This window comes from Choristoneura fumiferana, chromosome 21 (genome assembly GCF_025370935.1).
Source record: "Choristoneura fumiferana chromosome 21, NRCan_CFum_1, whole genome shotgun sequence".
NCBI classification, from domain to species: Eukaryota; Metazoa; Arthropoda; class Insecta; order Lepidoptera; family Tortricidae; genus Choristoneura; species Choristoneura fumiferana.
The window spans coordinates 7,931,547-7,949,201 of NC_133492.1; the positions used below are offsets into that span (position 1 = coordinate 7,931,547).

The 17,655-nt window shown below is 39.6% G+C and overlaps 1 protein-coding gene across 5 annotated transcripts in view; it reads right to left on the reverse strand.

Annotated features, from left to right (window-relative positions):
- Positions 1-17,655, reverse strand: part of Dhc64C (dynein heavy chain, cytoplasmic) — a 55,579-nt gene that overhangs the window by 30,216 nt on the left and 7,708 nt on the right. For 2 of the 5 annotated variants that reach the window (XM_074103961.1, XM_074103962.1), the window contains exons 11-46: positions 17,517-17,624; positions 16,275-16,380; positions 15,501-15,700; positions 15,163-15,298; positions 14,982-15,088; positions 14,644-14,807; positions 13,681-13,786; positions 13,421-13,444; positions 11,550-11,705; positions 10,933-11,112; positions 10,505-10,648; positions 9,930-10,075; positions 9,569-9,718; positions 9,397-9,489; positions 8,878-9,092; positions 8,505-8,631; positions 8,285-8,387; positions 7,931-8,153; positions 7,585-7,732; positions 7,280-7,385; positions 6,937-7,146; positions 6,172-6,318; positions 5,286-5,458; positions 4,777-4,944; positions 4,305-4,470; positions 4,020-4,205; positions 3,615-3,797; positions 3,378-3,500; positions 3,086-3,245; positions 2,722-2,855; positions 2,446-2,569; positions 2,119-2,359; positions 1,829-1,943; positions 1,555-1,750; positions 992-1,080; positions 225-272 (exon numbers count right to left, since the gene is read on the reverse strand). In XM_074103961.1, coding sequence (XP_073960062.1) covers positions 225-272; positions 992-1,080; positions 1,555-1,750; positions 1,829-1,943; positions 2,119-2,359; positions 2,446-2,569; positions 2,722-2,855; positions 3,086-3,245; positions 3,378-3,500; positions 3,615-3,797; positions 4,020-4,205; positions 4,305-4,470; positions 4,777-4,944; positions 5,286-5,458; positions 6,172-6,318; positions 6,937-7,146; positions 7,280-7,385; positions 7,585-7,732; positions 7,931-8,153; positions 8,285-8,387; positions 8,505-8,631; positions 8,878-9,092; positions 9,397-9,489; positions 9,569-9,718; positions 9,930-10,075; positions 10,505-10,648; positions 10,933-11,112; positions 11,550-11,705; positions 13,421-13,444; positions 13,681-13,786; positions 14,644-14,807; positions 14,982-15,088; positions 15,163-15,298; positions 15,501-15,700; positions 16,275-16,380; positions 17,517-17,624 — 5,205 coding nt within the window. The remainder of the gene's footprint in view (positions 1-224; positions 273-991; positions 1,081-1,554; positions 1,751-1,828; positions 1,944-2,118; positions 2,360-2,445; positions 2,570-2,721; positions 2,856-3,085; positions 3,246-3,377; positions 3,501-3,614; positions 3,798-4,019; positions 4,206-4,304; positions 4,471-4,776; positions 4,945-5,285; positions 5,459-6,171; positions 6,319-6,936; positions 7,147-7,279; positions 7,386-7,584; positions 7,733-7,930; positions 8,154-8,284; positions 8,388-8,504; positions 8,632-8,877; positions 9,093-9,396; positions 9,490-9,568; positions 9,719-9,929; positions 10,076-10,504; positions 10,649-10,932; positions 11,113-11,549; positions 11,706-13,420; positions 13,445-13,680; positions 13,787-14,643; positions 14,808-14,981; positions 15,089-15,162; positions 15,299-15,500; positions 15,701-16,274; positions 16,381-17,516; positions 17,625-17,655) is intronic. The other 3 variants (XM_074103963.1, XM_074103964.1, XM_074103965.1) reach the window with 3 other exon arrangements.

A 17,655-nucleotide genomic window follows, 5' to 3' on the forward strand; every position in this document is an offset into this window, starting at 1 on the left:
ACTAAAATAAGTATAACAGAAACTGCTTAGACACAGTCTTATGCTACGAACACGACATTATTATCATTTGATAGACTCCTTTATTAAAGTTAGTCACATTAACAAGTAATCTAAATGACATCAACATCAGTTCATTTTGATAGTAGAAACAAAGAAATCATTCACCGGCAAGACCTGAAAACACATGGAAGAGTCCAACACACACACACCAGCACCGGACTAACCTTTTCGATCCACGTGCTGTGATGCTCTCGCGAAGGCTGCTGTCGCCTCTACGTGCCGTTAGCGGTTAGCATGGAAACGCATATGCATTCACACTCACGTTCTACCGTATGTATGATTGATACACGGCATGGATTGCGCTTTCTAATGTTAGATGGATCCGAGTTTACGGAATTGTAGCTAGTCGTAGTAAAAGCATTTAAGTTTTTAAGGTTCGGCTTCTGATGCAAAAAGGAGGTTCTCAGAATAAAACTATAGCTCATAAGCTGAAGACGGAAGACTGGATAACCGTTAGTTCATTATTACAAAAAGAAACAACTAAAATGCAAAATAAATTCATATTTTTTTATTTTTTTATGTTCATTAGGAAACGCAATCTTCATATAAATAATAAAATATTCATGATAAAGCAAATGTTATTTCAATTGTTATGTTATGGGACTTATGGAGTCAAAATTGCATTAATGGATAATGTTAATAATGGTCATTTATAAAGTTAAAACGTCATAATCATAATGCACCATCACCAGCTGTTATGGTAAACATCTAAATAAATATCTGAATCGGAGTGCAAACAAGATGAATCACATTCATATCTCAAACTGTGCGAATGACAATTCTAGTGGTATGAGATCAGTGACCGATTGAAACAAACGTTTTGGGAGCGGTTATTATCATTATTACTCGATATAAATCTTTCACCAGTTTACTAGCCACCACAATCAAACTGGTTGCAGTTAATTGATTAGTTAAATGTTAATATGTATACCTTATCCATCCAGGTTGAACCTTGTTCGTCGCCCTCGCCGCAAACTAAGAATTCTTCGGCACAGACTGTACGAATCTCATTCTTCAGACCTGGCAACAATCAGTCAATATTAATTAAATGGTTTGTCATTATGGTCTTTCAACCGGATATCGAGTCTGGTTTTTCAAGACCGTGCTCTTGTCCCTTACAAAGTTTACGATGATATCATTATTTATATTACAATACGAGTACAATATTAATCTCTAATTTAAAATCAAATTTTTAGTATAGTATGTAATTAAGTAGCTTTTTGTTTTACTAACAGCAATTTTGGAAACAACATTCTTATACTAAGAATCGCCTCATGAAACTTGGCAGAATGTTTTATTAATTTCTAAAAATAATAAAATCATTCAGATTGCAATTTATTACACGATAAAAAACATGAAAAAAAAAACACTAATGGTTGAGTAACCATTACTTCCATTTTCAAATGGATGTAACATAGTTATGATATTTAAGGGTTAAAACAAAATCTATAAGAGAGTTCATTTAGTCATCATGAATACGTAAGAATTCCTCACCAGTCATCTCAGCCCTAGTGTATCCAACATTTGGGAACACGTCGTTGAGCAGAGAAAACAGAAGCGGGATGTCCTCGGCGACCAGCTTGGGCACCATCGTCTCGCAAACAGATTGAATTAGGATGTCTTGCTCCGGAAGAGACTCGGCAATCGATGCTTCGTCAGGCACTTCCGTACCGCGTTCAATCAGATTTTCCTAAATAAAGGCATATTTGAAGCATAAAACAAACAGTGTAGAAGAAAATATGTAATTTTGGTAATGTAAAAGAATTACCTTGATCTTCTGAATTCGATCACGCTTGACGTTACCAGCTGAAACGAGCACGGATTTCAAAGCTCGCAGGCCGAAATCGTAGTGAGACTGATTCGACAGCTGTTCGTCACAGAGCCTGTAAACATATCACAATTTAGTATTTAAAAAATACATACATAAAGATATCTCTCAAATCTCAAAGAATCCGCAAACAAAAATTGAATATTCTGGCAATTTCATCGAAGGACTGAGGGAGGATCGAGGGAGGAGTCATGACGATAATAGCTGTTACAAATAGGTAAATTACTTACTTAAAGAATGGTACGATCTTGCAAGCCAGTTTTTCAGCAGTCCTGAAGCCTTGGCTGAACAACATGACTTCGGCAATGAGCTGCCTGTCCGGGGTGGTCATGGCCAAGCTTCGGAAGAGCTTCTTCAAGTTGTCGGGCAGATTGGACCGGCCAGCGTAGCCCGGGTTCATCGTGATGAATATCGCCATGTCTTGGCTCACGCGGACTTGCTTGCCTACTAGCTCCACGGTTATGGACTTGGCTGGAAAAGGACGGTTATATTATTTGTCGTTTTACGTATCCTTGCAGTAGACGTATCTTCAATCATGATATTGTATTGCTATTTACCGGTGTTATCTCCCTCTTGATGGCTCTTGAGTGCTTCTTGAATTGTCTGAACTTGTTGCGATACGGCTGACAACATTCTCTCCTCTAGACGATTGAACTCGTCAAAGCAACCCCATGCACCCACCTAAAACAACTCTCAATGAAAAAAACTGTTGTTGGGTATTGGGGAACACATGTGACTGTTAGGCCATACCTTGGTATTATGTAGTTCATTTGATAAAACAATTGAATAATGTAATCTGAATATTACGACACGATTCTTGGATTGAAGTTTACCTGGCAAAGACCGACGAAGATACGACCCATAGCTTGAAAGTCGAACGTTTCGTCGCAGTTAAAGACGAGCACGAAGCGCCCGAGTTGGTTGCCGAGGGCTTTTACCGACTCGGTCTTACCCGTTCCGGCCGGACCTGAGAATTTATGTGCAATTAATAACCAAACTAAAAGTAGCATTGGACGAACAGTTACACGCCATCTACTCTGTTTTAGTTCGAATTTAGTTGCTGCATCGTAGAATGCACACTTTTGTTAATATATCTTCCGTTTTTATACGGGATGCGTCACCTTTGCGCTTTGCGTGATCGCAGAATAATTCGAATAATTACACATGAATATAAGAAAGTTAGCTGCGAATGCTTACCGAACGGTGAACCACCGAGTCTAGCCTCCAGCGCTTGGGTCATAGTGAGGTAGCAGCGGTCCGTAAGTGGAGTCTGTACTAGACGATCTTGCACTCCCAAGTATTCAAAGCCGTAAAGGAACTTCGCGTTTGCCATATGGATCGTAAGCTGTTGCAGGACCTATGAGAAAAAAAAACTACTTGTATTTTTACTTAAAACAGTTGAAAGGAGCATCTGGTACACTTTGGGAATGTCAATTTTTAAAAGTATAGTCTCCGTTATAAATTGCTTATAGATTTGTATTGTACTTACGTCGTTGTTTCTCGGGTCGAAGTAGAAACGCATTTCACAGAGCCACTCGAACGAGCGAGCACTGTTCACGTCAGAAGCGATCAGTCGGCGAGTCACTGTGCGTTTGTGAACGAACTCATTGATCTGTAAGCAGTGTTTGTATGAGGTATTTGATATACTTCTAAAGTAGTTTAACCTTAATTTCCATACTTGTCAATCAGTAACAAAAAAATGTGCCCTAGCAGTTGTTGATCTTACCAAGTGCTCCAGTTTCCTTCTCCTCAATGGTGGTTGTTCCTGCAGCACAGAGTCTGCTAGTATATTAAGCATGTTCTCGACGTGCGACAGAACTTTCTTTAATCCGTCGCCGCCGCCGTTGGTTAAAGCGGCATCCACATCTTCCGACCAGAGGATCTGAGCGGCTAGCACTACGATTTGGGCCTAGAAATCAAAAGTTCTTGATAATCTTTACGAATTTGTAAATCTAAATGTAAACGTGATAATTCATACTGGGAACGGATTTTTGGATGTCTGGATGGGAGAAATAGAGCTACAGTCTTCCAAAAGCCGAAGCAAGGTAGATCGACAGCGAATGTATTATTTTATTTTTTTATGATGAAGGATTAAAATAAGCCGCATCAATAACAAGTCGTAAGCAGATACCTGATATTTATCGCACCATTCGATGAACTTGTGAGGGTCGACGTTTCCATCTTTGAACTGTTTGACGTCACCAACGGCGTCTTTGAGCCTGCACGCCAGAGTCACGCGCATTTCACGCTCTACCATAGAAAGCCAGGAGTTGATCTTTGGGTTCTCTACGGTAGATACTGGCGATAAGAAGTAAACCTAAAACAGAACATGTGTTCGAACAACGCGGAAGTAAGTCACACTAAAATGAAAATTTAACTAGTCGCATTTATCTTTGTGAGTGGAGAAGGTGTTTACCTCTTCTCCTTCACGCGACGCAATGCCGTTAATAATTGTGTTGTCCTCGTTCAGAATAATGGCGGCGACACCGGCGAACATCTTCTTGAAATGCTTTTGTAGGCGAGCGATGTTTTTGCTGTTGCCAATAATCTCGAGCAGATCCTCGTCACCCACGAAGTAGAATCTATAATTATGAATTCATCTCTCAAGTTTTAGTTACGTCAAATTTGTTGTACGAATGACAGTATTGATTAAAACAATCGGTGAGTGTAATAATTGGCAAAAGTACGTAAATACTAGCAGGCACGTTTTTTCTTTCTTTGCCGCTAAATGTGTCCATTTATGACGAATCTAGCAGGAAAAGGACGCACAATGTGACCAGCTAGAGAATATCGCACGCGCTAGCCATTCTGTATCAAATTCAAACTAGTATTTGTCACTTGTCACGTGATCACAACTGTGTAGCTGAGGCTAAAAAAAAAGTATGTACCTGGGGAAGCTGCTTCTCTCCCTCTCGAGATATTCGCCGAGAGCCTTCTGTATTTTGCCCAACAGATCGGCGAGGCGCTCCAGAGAGCGCTGCACGCCGGGAATGTTCAACACGTCCATAACCATCGGCGACTTGCTGACCTTCTTCATGAGACCCAGGAACTCGGAACTGTTCATAAAAACACTCATTACTCGTCATTATGTTATTAGGAAATATAAATTAAAAAATATATAAAATTATATTTTAAAGTTTACACGTATCTATTGATCAGTAATTATACCTCAACTAGTTCGTATGTGACTCTCGAGCTTGTCAAGGTATAGTAATAAATTCTATTATTACATAAATTAATGTCCAGCAGTGGACGACATGATGATGATCATAGAATTGTATATTATTGGCGTTACAGAAATATTTTGTCGCGCGCCATAGCTGGCAATTGGTTCCCAATCCATGCTACATAAGGCGTAAAAAAAACGATGGTCTATTTGGAGGTATAATAAAATGACCTGATGCTCTGGAAGCGGCTCGTCTCGACTGGCAGCAATGTCTTGATGTCAGCGGAGCCGCTGAAGATGCCTTCCAGATAGACCCAGCGCCGCTGCACGTCGATCCAGACGTCGAACAGAGCGTTGATACGGTTCAGCTTCTCTTCCCAGGTCAGGGCTTCCTCTTCGAATACCTTACAAAGCAATTTTTTTATTGTCAATACGGTATTTGCCAACTCCTGCTTTTGCCATATCTTAATATTATTATGAAAATATAGATATACAGATAGTGTTTAGCGAAGAGAAAATTTAAATAGGTTGAAAATTGGATTTATAGTGATTTTTTGAAAAATCTATATACCTGTCTCTTTCTCAAACGCTTTTCTCTATGCAGCAAGTATGGCGGTACTGGTGTGTGACGTCACATGCCAGTATGTCTTTCTCTGTCTAATCTTGAATTTCAAACCTTTATAACTTTGTTATTTGTAAAGGTAGCTTAAAATTGTTTTTCTATTCGATAACAGGCATTGTGTAGTTTTAATTTATAAAACACATACAAAATAGTCAAATACCGTATTACATAGTTATCCGGAAACACTGCTGACGGAAGCTAATTCCATAATTTCATTGCACTATCACCACAAATACAAAAATATTACGGTTTATGTTTCACTCAACCAACAGAGTTTACGTTTTAAATAAAAACCTCATAAATAAATTTAAAGTTCAATTTAAAGGCTGTAATGGAAATTATGTAGATCCAAATATAAGGACCGAGAAAAAAATGTTTATTACAGCGATTCATGATTTTGCTTCATAGTGATTAAATATCAGGTTATTTGATACAAATTTAAATATGATACCAACTTTGGCTTTCCCGTGATTGGTGGGTCTTGTGATCTCATACCTTGTAGTAAGGCGACAACTTCATAGCAGCGACACTGTTGATGTGTTCCTTGACCTTGTTGAACAGGTCGTCCCAACCGCGGATGATCTTGCACTTGTTCTGGTAGTTGATCAGATCCAACTCGTAGCTCTGCCACGACTCGCGAACCTGGACAGTAAATACTGGAGTCATATGGGCTGTATTAACTCTGCACAAGGGAGGGGTGACTAGACTGGAATGCGACGATTAACGGTGGCGAACATGAGCTAGTCACTAGGGGTAGTCACCACTCGCGACCACTTCTTCCTAACTGGACCCGAAGATACTTTACCGAGCCCATGTTTCATAAACGTGACAAGTGATACGAGTACTTCGGTTAAACTACTTTCGGAGCTTCAAATTGGCAATGAAATGGCTCCATGTCTCAAGTCAACAATGTGTTTCCAACTGTCTTAGTCCACCTGTCATATTTATGGAATAGATGCCTGTTTTAGCTACATCCTTATTGTATCTGTCTAGCAACGTACGAGATAAAGAAAAACGAATATTATGTCAAGATTATTTATAGGCGTTTAAGAAAAGGGGGTTAACTTCCAAGAATTCTAAGAGAACGAAAGACACAGAAAACGACATAAGCAGCGAGTGATGACGCAGACTGTGACTCGAAAAAATTTTACAGCATTCCGCTTATGCAGATCCCATTAAAATAAATATCGGTTTTTGGTCATCCACAATTTGTAAAACCTAGTGAATTAGCTACGGTCACCACTGTGTTAATAGCCATACCTGTTTCAAGAACTCCTCCAGCGCCATCTCTCCCTGAGCGACAGAAACGACGTCCTTGACGGTATGTTCGTTGTGCAGTAAGTCCGCGTCCCACACTTGACCCAGCGTCAACTCAGACAGAGACCAATCAACTTTGAGCGCGCGGCACAGCTGGCGCCAGTGACGCTCTTTTAAAGCGTCCGACTTTAGCTCCACAATAAGCATGTTCACCTAAAATTATTGGAATAGGTTTTATTTGCAAAGAAGAAACAAAGTACGATGCCAGATTCATTCATATTCATTTAACAAAAAGGTTTAACGGTTAAGTGAAACAGTGTACACTAAATAGCTAGATAATAAATACCTTCGTGTAAGATTGCAGCAGTTTGCGAACGTATTCGTAGCTGTCATACATGCGGAGCCGAGCGGGCAGCTCTTTCAGTTCGTTGAGCATCGCTTCCAGTTGTTGTCTATAAAAATAAATAATCAACCTTACAACAACTACTATCAACTTAGTTGCAACTATGAGAGGAGCACCACTGGTGCGTTGCGTTGTGTCGCGTCCTCGCAACCGCAACGCATCAATGTGGTATATAAAAAAATATATGTAAAACGCAACGCACCAATGGGGCCCCTCTCTATCTGGTTTTAATCCACACTGTTACTGACCTTAGTTTCCTAGGCTGCACGGACAGCCAAGGCTTCTCCCTGATGTCATCGATCTGTGTCCAGATCTTGCTGAGCGAAGACCACACGCCGCGCAAGTCTTGCAGCTCCTCGAGCGCCACCGTCATACGCTCGTTGTTCACTGAGCTCCCTGTTACAATTTATTGGCAATTAGTAATAAGTATTTCGGTTAGTAAGTGAGAATACAACCGTGAGTATAGAATGGTGAAGTTTTTTAGCATCAATAAATATAAATTATACTACAATACCAAATTCAACGCCTGACTGGTCAAAGTAAATATTAACCTAGCTAGAGTAAAGAATAGTAGACATAAATATTTTTTCTCACCAGTATCATGCAACTCCAGAGCCTCCTTGGCCTTAGCGACATTGTCCCTTTCGTCTTTAAGCTTGGTGTATCTGGCCTCCATTGCTTGGAGCCGAGCCAACGCGTCTTCGGGTCTAGTGGAGCCGTCGGTCGGCTTGCTGCGTTCCCATTCGGTGAGGAATTCTAGAGTGCGAGTCTCGACAGCTTTGTCTTCAGCTACGATCTTTTGTTGAAGCGACGCCACCTATTCGGAGCAAATAAAAAAAAACTGTTCAGTTTGTATTCAAATAAAATTTTATGCAAAAAGGTTTTGTTTTGTTCTGTGAGCTAAAAACTAGCACGCAAATTAATGTAAGCAAACATTGAGATCCTTACTTGGGTCTGAATAGAAGAGTCCTTTCTGCGCATGATCTCGTTGAAAGCGCTCCATTCCCCTTCGATATTGTCCACATGCAACCATTGCGGCGGGAATTGGAATCTAAAATGTATTAAAATATAAATGAGAACAATTCAGTATATTATTTCCTAGTCATAATGTTATAATATGATCATTTGTTAGATTTTTACACGTCAACTAAACAGTTATTAATTTTACCTCTGTCGTTCTAAGATGCGCTGCGCTTCTCTGTAGACATCGACTTGTTTCTCCCACGCCAGCACTTCTCGCTTGAGTTGCTGCACATATGTGATCAAAGACACAGCATCACTGGTCGAAGCAGCCTCTGTAAACATGAAATATTGCATTAGTTTCCAATATGGAACATGATTTCTGGAAGAGGGATATCGTGATTGAATTAATTACGTTAAAAAAAAACTGACAACATCACCGTTGTGCGCCACGATCCCTTACTAACTAGTAATAATTGTGTTGTTGTGTAAATGAGAAATCGGGGACAATCAATGTCCTTTGCACAGTGGTGATGTCCTGTAGTGGATCATTGTATACCGGGGCCATAACGTTCACTCACCAATGGTCTGCTGTTCAAGCTGCGAGCGCGACTTGGCCAGCTGTCCGTGGAAGTGTACCATCTCCCCGCCGAGCAGTGCGCCGAACTTGCCGAGCACTTCCTTGTGCCAGGCGTCATACTTTAGAGCGACCTTGCTCTGGACGCGCGCGAAGTCTATCACCACGGGGCCGTATTCGCGACGGGTGTCTGACGTGTCGAATGTTGTGCGGGATTTTCTATGGAACATTCAGTAGTTTTAGACCATATTCAGGTGTCTAAATTGTCATGCGGCTGGGTTAAATTCAATTAAAATGTGCGTAAGCATTATACACGCTTTCAAATGTCGCGTTAACTACGGTTGTAGTACTGTTAATGCTGCATTTTTTTTGTTTGTTACTGTTGACACCTGATTGGCTTGGTCTTAGACGAAGATTTTACTTTATGCACTAGAGCATAAAATGACATTTTATGTCGCCTAGATCCAGCATAAATAGGAAGTTTACGAGCATGAGGAATGAAAAACTTATTTTTATTACTTACTTGATATCATTTAGACACTTGATCCACAAAGTGATATCTTCTCCGAGGCGACCGTACAGCGTTTCCGGCTGAAGATCCCACAGAGCTTGATAACTAAAAAATAAATATATTTAGCAATCATATTTCAAATTTAAATTAGTCTTTATTCCGAGTTAATAGTTAAGATTCTCACCGCAGCCATTCGTCCACGTATTCCCGAACTTGCGACGTCTTTTGTTCAATGGCGTCGTAAGCGTTTTCCAGGGGGGCGGAGCCTCCCGGCAGCTTGGTTAGCAAGTTCCTGTAGGTGGCAGTTTGAGCGCGCGCCACCCCCACTTGGTATCTGAAATTAATATGCATCTCATTATAACGCTTCTTCGTTGTCTTAGCTAAAGAAGCATAATAATAATAATGAAGGAAAAGGAAAGATATGAAGATGAGATATTATAAAAAAATGTCGCATAAGCCGTACTTATGTGTAGTTGTGTACTTAGTTTATGAACGAAAGACCATCGAGACCTGAAACAATTCTTTTTCGCTAAAGGTAATGGTACCTGGTGCTCTGCAGCCGATGCTGGCTGGTGACGACGGCTTGCCACGCGAACATCTGCCGCATGAGCTGGAAGCGCGCCTCTTCCAGCGACGGAAACAGGTACATCTGCTGGTTCGTGATGCGCACTTCGTGCACAACGCGCGCGATCTGTACACACCAATACCGCGTTACTACATTTTTTTTAAATGTGTCGTAAAAATTAAATGTAATAATTAAAAATGTTAATAATTATTAAAATCTTTAGGGGCGAATTAAAACTTCATTACTTTAAATAGTCTCAGTACTTTAAAAAAAAAATATATTTTTGGTAAAAAAAATATTTTTCACATATTTTTGCCGATTTTTTATTTTGTTTGATGTATTTGCTTTGTCGCTCTATCTACGTACGTATACCAAGTTTCAAGTCAATCCGACACTTATAATTTGACCCTAACCCAAAATAAAGGCTTGTAAAAAATATGGATGGTTTTGGATGAAACTAGTATTCGATGGTACTTTTCAATCCTCCTCTCCTACTCCTCCTAATCCTCCTCTAATACTAGCATTCGACGGTACTTTTCAATCTGAGGCGGTTACCTGCGGCTCGCCGCCGGGCTTATGCGTGGGTTCAGCGGGCGAGTACGTGTCCATGGAGAGATCAAGTTCGTTGCTCTTGCCGAGCAGAGCCGCCGTCCATGCCTCGACGCCGGCTTGCAGACGCGCTGCTAGGCTTTTCTCCACCTGAAATAAACGAGTAATTATAATAACAAGCAAAAATGGAATGATACTAGAGACGTGCTACACTGTTTTTCACCTGAAATCGAATACAGGCAAGAATAAGCACTTCTTTTAGTGCTGATAGAATTAATGCGGACTAAATGTGAGCAAAAGATCTCCCGCTTTTTATCGATCCTAAAGAATCAACGACCGAACCAAGGTATGGTAAAAAGTTCGGTTAAAAAAAATATCGGATACAAAATTAGACCATGTAAGGCGGGATTAAGATTTTTCTTCGTTATCGTTACCTCTTCATCGAGACGCTGCACCCACAGATGCAAGTTGCTGTACTGTCGCAGCGACAAGTCGTCGATGGCTCGCTGCAGACGACCGAGGATCTCTGCGAGGCTCGGCGCGGAGTACGGGCAAGTTTCCAGTGAACGGGCGTCCACGGAGATCTGCTCCTCTACTGCTAATAGATCTTCCACCTAGGGCAATTATACAACGTTTAATAACATCACGATCAATGAAGTAATAAAGGATTGAGAGCATAAATTGTCATTTTGCGATTAACTAGTTCATCTCTTTTAATTGGCTAATTGAAAAGAGACGCACATGTTAATACAATAAGGCGTGATTATTTGTGCTAACGGGGAAAGTTAAGCGATATGTTTTCTACCGACTTTCTAAAAATGTAACTAGGCTGTTAATTTAAAGTTAAAATAAGTAAACGTGATTTGACATGATATGCTACATGATCTGCTAACGAAGAGTACTGTTTTATTTCACTGCCAAATTACAGATCACCCTGACCACAGCTAGTGAGTTAAAACACACTTCCAACATTTGACTACCTTTTAATTTCATACCGACAAGTTAATCTAATAACAGCGCGTTAAAAACTGTTCTACTAATTCACACAAACCTTTTCTTGGAACAGCAGCACAACTTCGCTCAACTTCTGCACGTACGGGTCGAGCTTGTAAGACTCCCACACGAGCGCCATCCCCTCTGACACTTGGTTCAGTACGTCGCGACGCAGCCCGGCCACAAGCGGGATTATTGACGCCTTGTCCCGTATCTGTAAAACATACATTTAATTATTTGCGGGCTAGAGACGTGAGGATTAAAGATGGGAGTAAGCCTTTACCTAGCAGTACGATATTCTCGGAACAAATAGAAAAAAAGATATGCGATATAATATTTTTGCACAAGCTTGGGTTTCTTCTTTTGTTTTTGTTACGTCATTTCATTACTCAGCAACAAAACTAGAACGTAATACTTAAATCGAAACTACTTTGATAAAAGCTCGTATATTAGGGTCTTTGCACACTGCGTTTTTGAAACGCGCCGTCGAAGTGCGTTTGTATCGATACAAACGCAATACGCACGCGAGTTGCATGGCTTCTCTATGGAAAGAAAAAAGCGCTATGCAAAGACTTCAAATCAATATGTCAACTAAACTGAATATTCAAGCTAAGTTTACTTAGCAAGAATAAACATTTCGCGATATGAGCTTTTATTTTAGTTTAATTACGAAATTAAAAGTTTCTTTACATCTCAAGGTATAAAAAAAGGAGTTGGATCGTGCACAATACAGGACGATATATGAATACCAGTGAATGTCGACGGTTGCACTTGTGGACAGAGCTGAGCCTTTAAAATTTATGTTGCGCACCTAGCTGACTCTTTTTTGTGATATCTGTGACATCAATCTTTACTTTAAATAAAATACGTATTCATTATTAAAAAAGGCACAGCAAAAAATTGCTCAATTATGGCTTAGATTGTAGACAAATTCACAATCGCTTTCACCACTTATTTCTGACGAACGGTATAAAGCCGAGTTTAGACTTGCAAGAAAAATCCGTGCAAGTTGCATTATATTGCGAGGCCGTAAAGCCAACGTTTTTGGAGTGGTCAATCGAGCGCCGCAATGTAACGATTGCACGATTTTTCTTGAAAGTCTAAACTCGGCTTAATTAAGATGAGACTAGAAAGCAATCGCGAGCAATAAGGGTTTTTGTGACAGATTAGTTGGCGCTAATATCGTGAGGTACCATCAGCCAAATATGTGGTCTACCACCCTAAAGTTGATAATCGTTTGCATGTCACAAAACAATAATGCCAATAGACGTGTATGTCAACTTGAAAGTTCGACTGTAGCGACATATTCATTTGATAGGAACTTGTTTAAAAATTGATAACCACTTATTTGGCTGTTGGTACGTTCGCCATTTGAGTCACGTTTGGGCTAGGTTTATAGCTAATGAATGAGACAATCTTAAGAAAGACTGTAACGTTAAAACTTCACGGTGCTAACGTCATCTAGCGATATCATCCGTCACCTGTCAAAAGACTCATTAGACAATACAACTTTAGAACTCCTCCGTTCAGAATTATGGCAGGGGGACTATTCAGTAGCATTTTGTCACTAATATTGTTCATGCTGTCGGCACTTGCAATTATAATAATTTTAATTGTATTATAATTTTTATAATTCATTCGGTTTCTACAGGGAACGGAACAGCAAGGGCATGGGGATTTTACCAAATCTTATAAGTATTAACAAAAATGGTACGAGTTCTTGAATTGGATGGTATTTTCCAAATATATTTTTTAAGATATCTACTATCATGCTACATAGAAGTATGTACAACAACAGCGTATCGTGAGACCTAACTAGTGATACAATTTGTGCAAAAAAGCAAGCAAAAATAAATATAATTATGGATCTAAAGTAACAGCGATTGATAGCATCCATGCAACTATTTCGGCTCCAGAATAGACAACTACCTTTGTATGATTCCTATTATTTAGCTGCATAAGTAAAAAACGCATTCGTGTTAGTGTCGTCACACAATAAGTTCGATATGTCTCAAATGGTTATTGATGCTAGCCTAATATGTTTAATATAAGTAATAGATGGACTTCATGTAAATAATTAAAACGGTGATTTATCCTGTGCCAATCATTTGTGTCAATATCTATCTAGCTGTGCTAAACTCTTGTGTTATGTTTCGGATTGTTACTTTATCGTGGTTTTGTTGACTTACCTTCTCCAAAGTACGCTCGTAAGTGCGCACACTTTCAATGAGGGATATCGCAAATGGATAAAGTTGGTTAGCCTGGTGAGCCTTATTGACGATAGCTAAAGGCACCCTGAAACAAAACAGCATCAAATGTATTATTAGGGTTGCCATACATCCCATACATACACGGGACTTTAACCATATTTAAGTAACATGTCCCGTAATTTTAGGCCGCGGCCACACGAAATCGTTCGACGCTCGTTTCCATTGTCAAATCTGGTCACGTGACATATAGCGATAAAGTTGAAAATGTTGAGCTTTATCGCTGGAAAAAAACCTCTTCTGTTTCGGCAACCAGTCCGGTGACCAGTATTATCGCTGCTATCGAGCTAGGACCTTTATTTGTCCCGTTTAACAATATACACCTAGTTTTATTTGCACAGTAATAAGGCTAGTTTACATTATGAAATTCGGCGTCCCCCTAAAAGTCCCACCCCGGGGATGCGCCCCAAGCTAGAAATTAGAGATATCCCGTATTAGTTTATGGCAACCCTATGTGTTATAGGAAACTTCTACAATATCCAAGTTTTTTTATATAAAATAGGCTTACGTTATTATATGTATAAACCTGGTGAAATGTGATCTCTATACTATTTTCCATCTTTTGTACCATATTTTAAGCGAAATAAAATTATTTGTATTTGTATTTTTTTATTATCTTTATAATTGTCTTAATTATTACATTGTAAGTTAATATAATTTATAAGAGACTACATATTTAAACTGGCTGATATAGTGGCGTCTGATCAACTGATCTTGATCTATAATTGTTAGTAGGTATATGAGGGTATATGGGTATAAAAGAAAGTAATATGCTTTTTCAAAAAATACTATTATTATAACTCTTTTTAACGTTAAAAGATGTATGAAAGGTTACTTAAGAGAGTTGGCGACTACCCATCAGAAAAGTTTTGGAATTAAACTTACCTGAATCCCAAATTTTTCAAGTTGCGCACTTCCTTGTACAGCGTGATAATCTCAGGCAAGAAGTTGACTTTCAGCTTCAAGATGGTGCCAGTTTTGCTGGACCGCGCACGTACAGATTCTATGGCAAAAATGCGACCCGAGACGCCAAGGTTACGTTGTTGTACCTGGGAAATTATAGATATCAGTATAGCGCTCTACTACTGAAACATTCAAACTTTGATAAGAGCTAAAAACCAAAATGGCTTGTATGCATCATCAATAACCCAAATTCAGCAGCAAAAACAGATTAATTATAGACTAATTCTTATTCGCAAATAAACATCAGACATTCTAATTACCTTCCGCGCCCAATCATCGAAGACCTCTTGGGTATCCAGTTTAAGTCGGAAACTATCACCATCCGCTTTCAGTTTCTGACCTTCAATGTGGTTCTCCCATCCTTTACCTAAACACAAAAAGCGCTGTTAAAAATACCCAAAAATACGATAAGTGGAGACATAAAGCTGAAGTGTTTCTTACCCAAAACATCTTCCACTCTTTTCAAATAAGCAGTGAGTTGGTGGTCTATCTGCTTAGCCCAAATGATAGAACCAGCGACAGGCGGCAAATCTCGTACGAGAGACAGCCTGCTGCATTTAGATTGTGGGTATTGCACCTACATGAAATAAAACAACTTAATTTTAGAATTAAACACGATTTTCAAACAAAAACGAGCGTGTTCTGACATTAATAAGTCACAGAAGAACATACTTTGCGTATTCTCTTGCTATATTTTTATCTGTGTTTACACACACCGTATTTTTGTTACGAAAACATGCGATTTTAGATAAAAAGAAAAACAAAAAAAAAAACAATACCTTAAATTTCTCATGCAGAGCTTCAATATCATCTTTGACTCTTTGTATGAGCTGAGTCTGGTACTCCCGTATGGCACCACGGATGTGGGGTCTAACAAAGAGGGCGTTGAATCGGGAGAAGATTCGGAACATTTCGTTCGCGTTTTTAGCTGTGCCCAATTGGTCGCGGAGGTGAGCTGTGATACGGGTTTCGACGCGATCTGTACAACGACGGTTAATATTAAATGTTATTATAACGGATAACTCACGTCTTAAACCGAGTTTAGCTCGACATGTTTCGGGCTATTTCGTAGCCCTTCTTCTCAGGAGCACGCAAACCGGCGACTGCCGTGCGTAGTGTGCGTGTTGCGGCAGCCGCCAGTTCGCGTGCTCCTGAAAGGAAGGGCTACGAAATAGCCCGAAACATGTCGAGCTAAACTCGGTTTAAGACGTGAGTTATCCGTTAATATGAGTGAGTCTCACGGTAGTTTCATGTTCAAAACGACGGTTAAAGATAAATTATCTAAGTTTTTAGTGTACAAACTAAGGGCGAAAGTGATGTACTGTCGAATCATTTGATTCCGTATCCATAGTGGAACGATTTCGTAGCAAGTTTCATACTGAAATTCTTTTGTATAGCAATACATATCACTATGCCTGTTTCTGTGAAAAGGTTTCACAGTGGGCGACGATTTAGTTAGTTTTTTCAGGGTGTGCACCTATAACGGGCTTGGGAGGAAGTAAAAAGAGTTCATAAGTAAATATAAGCAACAATAATGTAGTCAGTTCACACACCAATTCTATCTTCGTAACGACGAACGGCTGCTTCCCAGGCGTCGCAGCCTTCGCGGGAAATGTCCAAACAATCCACTTCTTTAACATTCTCGTAAGCCAGGTTTACCTTCGGGAAAGAAAACTTTATAAGTATGCATCCAGCTATTATGGGCGTCATTTACCAATTATCTTATTAATTATTATGTATGAATGAACTAAAATAATTTCCTTGCTCACCCGCGACCTTACGATAGCTAAGCTTATGCAAAATATGCGTGTTCATGCAGTTCCTCCACCTCCACACTGTAAGAACACACACAAATCACACAAACCCATCTATCACCACCACCACACTACACTGACGCGTTTCGAACTCAAACAGAGCTCATCCTCAGAGTGACACAACCGTACACCATGCTACCAGTTGTTAGGAAATTATTTTAGTTCATTGATATGGACCTCCGCAAAGTAACGCCTGATTCAATAAATTAATTATTATGTATGTATTTATACAGGCGTTTATCCGTTGTCTAGTACCCACGATACAGTTAAATTATCATTCAGGATTATCTTAACACCATGTAAACCCGGAATTTGAACCCCATGGAAAAAATGTAGACAAAGGTGTCGCCGTTATCGAAAAACGTTTGCAGCATTAAGATATTAATTCTTTCCACAGTTGTCTGAAATCTACTTTCCATTAAAAAACCGTATTTCATCAAGATAAAATATTTTAATTTATTGACGGCGAACTTTATTTTTCCATTTAAAATTTCATATATTAATTTGCAAATTTACAAAACTGTTTTCGTATTTATAATTTATTTATTGTTCTGGTATTACACCCGGGTTTTTAAGCTGCGGACCGCTTGACGCGAGACGTCATTCAATGCACTAACAATCGAGGAATTCGTAATCGTTTTCCAATTACTCTCGTTCTGTTATTTTTTTTATTGTTGACATTGTTATGTTTTTATTGTAGTTAAGTAGTCATTGTTACCTTTTCCGTCGTTTTTCGTTCATTGTTGTATGAAAGCATGGACTCCGGTCCGGTACTTCTCGGTCAAAAGACGACTTATATAAGTTGTTTCCCGTAAAAAAACGACCATGTCATGCCTCTTCGGAAATAGAAAAAACTTATTTCTAGCTGCCCCATACCTTGAGATCCCTTGAAATGACACTTTGACAATGACGAAACTTTGTTTACATTTTCTCCATGGAATTCGAAATCCGAATGTATATATTTATATAATATGAACTTACTTCGGCAATAGCGTTGGCATCGGCCGCGTCCATGGGCAGAGAAAGTGGCTGAGCGGGCTCCCCGCCGGCGCCTTGATCGGCGGCGACGTTGGCGCGCGGCCGGAGCACCTGTATACAAACGTCCATTAATTTATAATTA